The sequence below is a fragment of the Limulus polyphemus genome, unplaced genomic scaffold (genome assembly GCF_000517525.1).
Source record: "Limulus polyphemus unplaced genomic scaffold, Limulus_polyphemus-2.1.2 Scaffold3026, whole genome shotgun sequence".
In the NCBI taxonomy this organism is placed as follows: domain Eukaryota; kingdom Metazoa; phylum Arthropoda; class Merostomata; order Xiphosura; family Limulidae; genus Limulus; species Limulus polyphemus.
The window spans coordinates 151432-156866 of record NW_013668636.1 but is presented as its reverse complement, the minus strand read 5'-3'; the positions used below and the strand labels follow the sequence as shown (position 1 = coordinate 156866).

Genomic DNA, 5435 nt, shown 5'->3' with positions numbered 1-5435 from the left:
CACTTTACCATTACTTTATCACACCAATTCTTTACACTAATTCATTACTTTACCATTATTTTATCACACCAATTCTTTAAACTAATTCATCACTTTACCATTACTTTATCACACCAATTCTTTACACTAATTCATAACTTTACCATTATTTTATTACACCAATTCTTTACACTAATTCATCACTTTACCATTACTTTATCCCACCAATTCTTTACACTAATCCATCACTTTACCATTACTTTATCCCACCAATTCTTTACACTAATCCATCACTTTACCATTACTTTATCCCACCAATTCTTTACACTAACTCATCAGTTTCTTACCATAAGGATTTTTTGCAACAACTGGTTCATCACCCTCCAGAGGTTCTGACTCCCCTTCCTTGTTAACAGCTTTAATTCTGAATCTGTATTTTTTCTTAGGAGTTAATCCCTCCACTTTGAAGTCCGTCTTTTCAGGCCCAACCTCACCAGCAGGAATCCATCTTCCAGTGTCTGTATCCATTTTTTCAATAAGGTATTCCTTGAGGTCCTGGCCACCTGTGTCCTTAGGCTTCTTCCACTTCAGCTTGACATGATCAGCACATACTTCCTCTATCTTCAGTGGTCCTTCTGGAGGTGTTGGCTTGTCTTGAAAGTAAAAAGTGCACGTAGAACAGCTTAGATATTTTCACTTTTACAACAAGTATTAAATACAGTCAAACACATTACATATTGATTTTCTAGAAGTTTTATAATAATTCATGTTAACTGGAAACATGAGTATATAGTTTATGAATGAATAAAAACTTCACTCAAAAATAAAAATTACTGAGAATCCAGTGCTGGAAATGTATAGGTGATACACATAAAGCAGTCACAAACAATGGGTAATTGTAATTAAATGATCAATTTATCATTAGTATAATACATTATTTCAATAAAAGTGAATAAGTTATATAATGCACTACTATTCTGAATTTGCTTTAATCCTCTTGCTATGGGTAAGTGAAAATGTGCATGTCAAGACCTTTTTTACAGAATTACATACAAAATTTAATTAAACTACTTTATTATCAATGTATGTCAATAAAATTGGCATCAAAATGTAGTAAATAACTCAATTATAGTATTATATAAGCTATAATTTCTTAATTTCAGAGGATATATTTAAATATGTTTTAAAACTACACTTCTCTATAGCCTGTAAAACTTGTTTGCTCAGAATTGTCCAATTTAGGTATTCTTTCCACCCCTATTTGAGGGTCTGAATATTAATACAAATTACAAACTTATAGTATAGATATTGCTAAGACATCTAATTTTAGTCTACAATCATCTTCAATTACACAGATATAAATCAGAAAGTCAAACCCACATGCCACACTCTCCTATCATATCCTGTCTCTCAAAAAAATGTCAATAATTCTCTATGGCATTTTCTAATACATTATTTGTAACCAATTAAAAAAAGAAGCTTGCCTTGATAACAGCATTTGAATTATTTGGCCTAAAGATTCAAAGTTGTTGTCACTGAATTCAAGTTGACCAAGTAATCGAAATATCTTAACGTACTTATGCCACAATTAGAAAGCCAGTTAAATTACAATAGTTATAGGACATTGTATTCTTTCTGCGTATTATTATTATTTTGTGTTCCTAACTGGATATCTGAAATAAATAAAAATTCAGTAAAGTACTATCATGAATTAGAGTTAATTTTTATTAAACTTTTGAATGCAACAAACTAAAAGACCCACACACATGTACTAAATCTGTGTTTTTTGTATACTTTATTTTATCGTTAAAAAAGTAATTAAAATTCAAAAATTAGAAAGTTATTGGGTTAGATAATAAAATATAAAAGAAAAAATAATTAAATACAAATATGTCTTAGTGAGATATGCATGCAAGTTGCACATGAGTTTCAAAATTCAATACAATAATACCTTGATATGCATATATTCAATAAATGTACTTTAAACTTTTGACTATTATTATACACTGAAAAAAAAAATAAAGTAAAATAATAAATAAATATACTGAAATGAATATATAACTAATAAATTTATTGATCTACAATATAAATAAGAATGAAATTATAACAAAATATAGATTCTTGTTTGTTAACATCCATCTCAGCTGTCAGGTTTTATGTGTTGAGCAGGATTCTTTACAATAGGTGTCTGTGACTTGTTGGTGATAAATTTCAATACACAAACAGGACACAGTTCATATATTTTGAAATAATATGTATCATAAAACAAGTTAATGGAGAGTTATGAAGTGTTTATAGTATGAAATGGTAAGTTACAAAGGCTGATAACACTTCCTAATGGTAATAATGTTATAAATTATTCAATATAAAAAGTTTCAATATATGAACAATGCTTCAGGAATGCATCTACTTCATATATCAAGGTATTAATGTACTTTTTCTACTACAGCTTGAGTCATGCACACACCAGATGTCTATATCTTTGTTAAGCATGCTTAGTAGTTAGACATGGTTCACAGAGCAATAGAACAATATAATTAAACAAAAACAGTTGTAAACTGTTATCAGCCTGAGGCTGTTTTGGATAAATAACTAATTTTCTGTTACAGTCTGCATTCATTCTAGAAAGAAAAAAGGGGTAATTTATTTATTTTTTTGTGGTGGTTACAAGGTCAGTAAAATGGAATGAGCCCATACAGTGTTCAGGTAGAAACAATAACTGATAAAATATAAAGCTTAATGAAAAAAGAAATTGTAGTCATATATGAGGTTATACAAATTGCAAGATAAAATAAAGTATTTTAATTTCACAACAAAACTCACTATGCGCTAAGACTAATCTGAGTCTGAGTCAGACTCTGACTCCATGAATTTACAGACAAACCTTTAGTAAAAATACTCAATTAAAAAATCTGATTTTTTTGTGTGCAACAGACTTGTGAGGTTTACTATAACTTTGCCAATTTTTTTTGAAGATACACTTATTACATTAATAATAATATGTATAGTTCTATAGTTATACTGTGGTTAGAAGGTTGGTCAAAATATAGAGGGTTAAACAGAGCAGTAAACCTTACTTTTATGCTACAATTTTTGTCATTGTATGATTGTGAAACACTGTTTTAAATATGCTGCAAGCTTTGTTTTGCTGAAACATGAATCTCTGCCTAACAAGAATTTGCTTGCACACCATCAGCAGTCAGGGTGTCATGAATTTTGTGCAGATTTCCAACATCATTATAATTTTTATCATGATACCATCCCACTCTCTCAGTGAGCTAAATATCATTATTTGACGCTAAACAATTTGAATTTGGATTCATTTGTAAGTAGCATCTCTTTTAGCCTTGCCCATCCAAATGTTTTAAGCCTGATACCTATTTAAACCTTTTTGTTTGGTCTCTCCTTATCAGTGGTTGTGGAGCAGCTACACACTTATTGCCATGGGAAAAACAAATGCTTTCATCACAATACTTTTATATGCATTATGCTGGTGTGGAACAGTCACACTGGTTGGATGACAACCAATCACATCTAATATAGTTCATCTTCATGAAAAAAGATGGGAGCAATCCCATAATGTGTGCACTTCATACTCACTTAATTCACTGTTTCCATAATTCCCAATACTGTATAGCAATGATACACTTATGATAAATATGTATCACAGTTCCATCTATAATACATTGGTTATCTCTCACTGATCATAGTAAAAGTTTAACAGTTACCTATGATCGTCACTTCTGCTATGGAGGATACACTTCCTGAAGTGTTAGTCAAGGTCAGTTTGTACTTTCCACTGTCTGCTCGAGTGGAGTCTTTGACCACAATGATTGTATTCTTATTGGTGTTCTCAATAGATATTCTGAAACACAAAAAAAAGTCTGGTTACTTTTTCATGTTTCATTAAGTCTTTACTTTCTGTTTTTGTAAGTAATGAGGAGTTTAAAAAATTCATTTTGTGAAGTTTTGAATAATTTATACATTAAATTCGATGACGAGGAACCCACTTTGAGACTAATAATGGCTGGAGACGGCTTGAATGGGTAATGAAGAAAAACTTTAATATAAGTTTAACATAACAGCAAATGTACAACGTTTCGACAAGGTTTTGTCATCATCATTACCCATTCAAGCCGTCTCCAGCCATTATTAATTTATACATTAGTTGTTATTTTTTTTATGTTTAAAACAGCAACAGCTGGTGCAGTTATCACCTGTGGAAAGGTCTGGTTTCCGAATCATTTAGTTGCCACACAACCTCTGGTGAAGGATCCCCATCAAAGTGTATTTCATATTTCACAGGTTGTCCTCTCTTCATGGTAATGTTGATCAACTCGTCACCAATGATGTAAGGCTTAACTGTTTCAGATAAAAAGTACAATACTATACTAAATATCATTTGGCTATTATCTTCTACAATATTTACTTTTAGGTTCAACCTAACAAATGTTAAATATTCATGTGTATTAATAAATTCTGAAAGCATAAGAACTATATGACTCAAGTATAATTTTTAAAAAATTGCAAAGAATGTCTATGAATAAAGTAATTGATTATCCAACTACATTTTCAGCATACCAAATCTAGCTTTCACTATAAGTGGTTTGGTTGGATCACTGGGATCACCAGGGCCGGCATTATTAACAGCATGTACTCTGAATTCATACTGTACACCTTCACTTAAACTTTCAATCTTTCCATATAACTGGTTTGCAGGTACTTCCTGTAAGAAAAACAAAATTTTAATACGATATTTTAAAAACATACTAATCAAGTCTTTTCTATCTTTTTTGTGGTTCATTTAACATAATATAATATTTTGGGACAACATGGCCCATCTTGGCTGTTCCATCCTCAAAACTAAATTAAAATGATTAAAAAAATAATAATAATAATATTAAAATTTTAAACCCAGCCCTTTTCATTCATATCCTTATCAAGCTTTTTCTTAAACTCATTTAAATCTGCAAATTTAAGTAATTTATTGACTATCCCATCATCTGTGTCATTGAAGTAATCAAAAAGAGCAAAGGTCCTAAGACTGAGCCCTGTAGTACCCCACTTGTGACATTAATCCAGTTTGACTGAACTCTATTTGTAACAACCCTCTGCTTTCTTCCATCCAGCCACTCTTCTATCCAATTTCCTAACTTATCCCCCACACCTATAGAGATAATTTTTTTACAAGCCTTTATGTGGAACCTTCTGAAAATCCAGATACACCAAATCCACACCCTTACCCTCATCTACATAAGCAGCAACCTTTTCAAAAAATGTTAAATGATTTATAAGGCAAGATTTTCCCTTATTGAAACCATGTTGACTATCTAATATATTGTTACCTCTCCAGTTGTTAATTGATTTTCCGTAAATTCGTTCCCATGAAACTTTAGCGACACAAGTCCTTTCTTAATAAAACTGGTTTATTCTTTCCGAATATAACTTTACCGATA

General features: G+C 30.8%; 1 protein-coding gene across 1 annotated transcript in view; it reads right to left on the bottom strand.

The window, feature by feature from the left end:
- Window positions 1-326: 326 nt before the first annotated feature.
- The window catches only part of LOC106468497 (twitchin-like), a gene marked incomplete at its 3' end in the record, with an annotated part of 37488 nt that continues 32379 nt past the window's right edge, over window positions 327-5435 (bottom strand). The window contains exons 15-18 of the mRNA XM_022396833.1: window positions 4561-4705; window positions 4197-4341; window positions 3708-3844; window positions 327-632 (exon numbers count right to left, since the gene is read on the bottom strand). Of these exons, the coding sequence (XP_022252541.1) occupies window positions 327-632; window positions 3708-3844; window positions 4197-4341; window positions 4561-4705 (733 nt within the window). The remainder of the gene's footprint in view (window positions 633-3707; window positions 3845-4196; window positions 4342-4560; window positions 4706-5435) is intronic.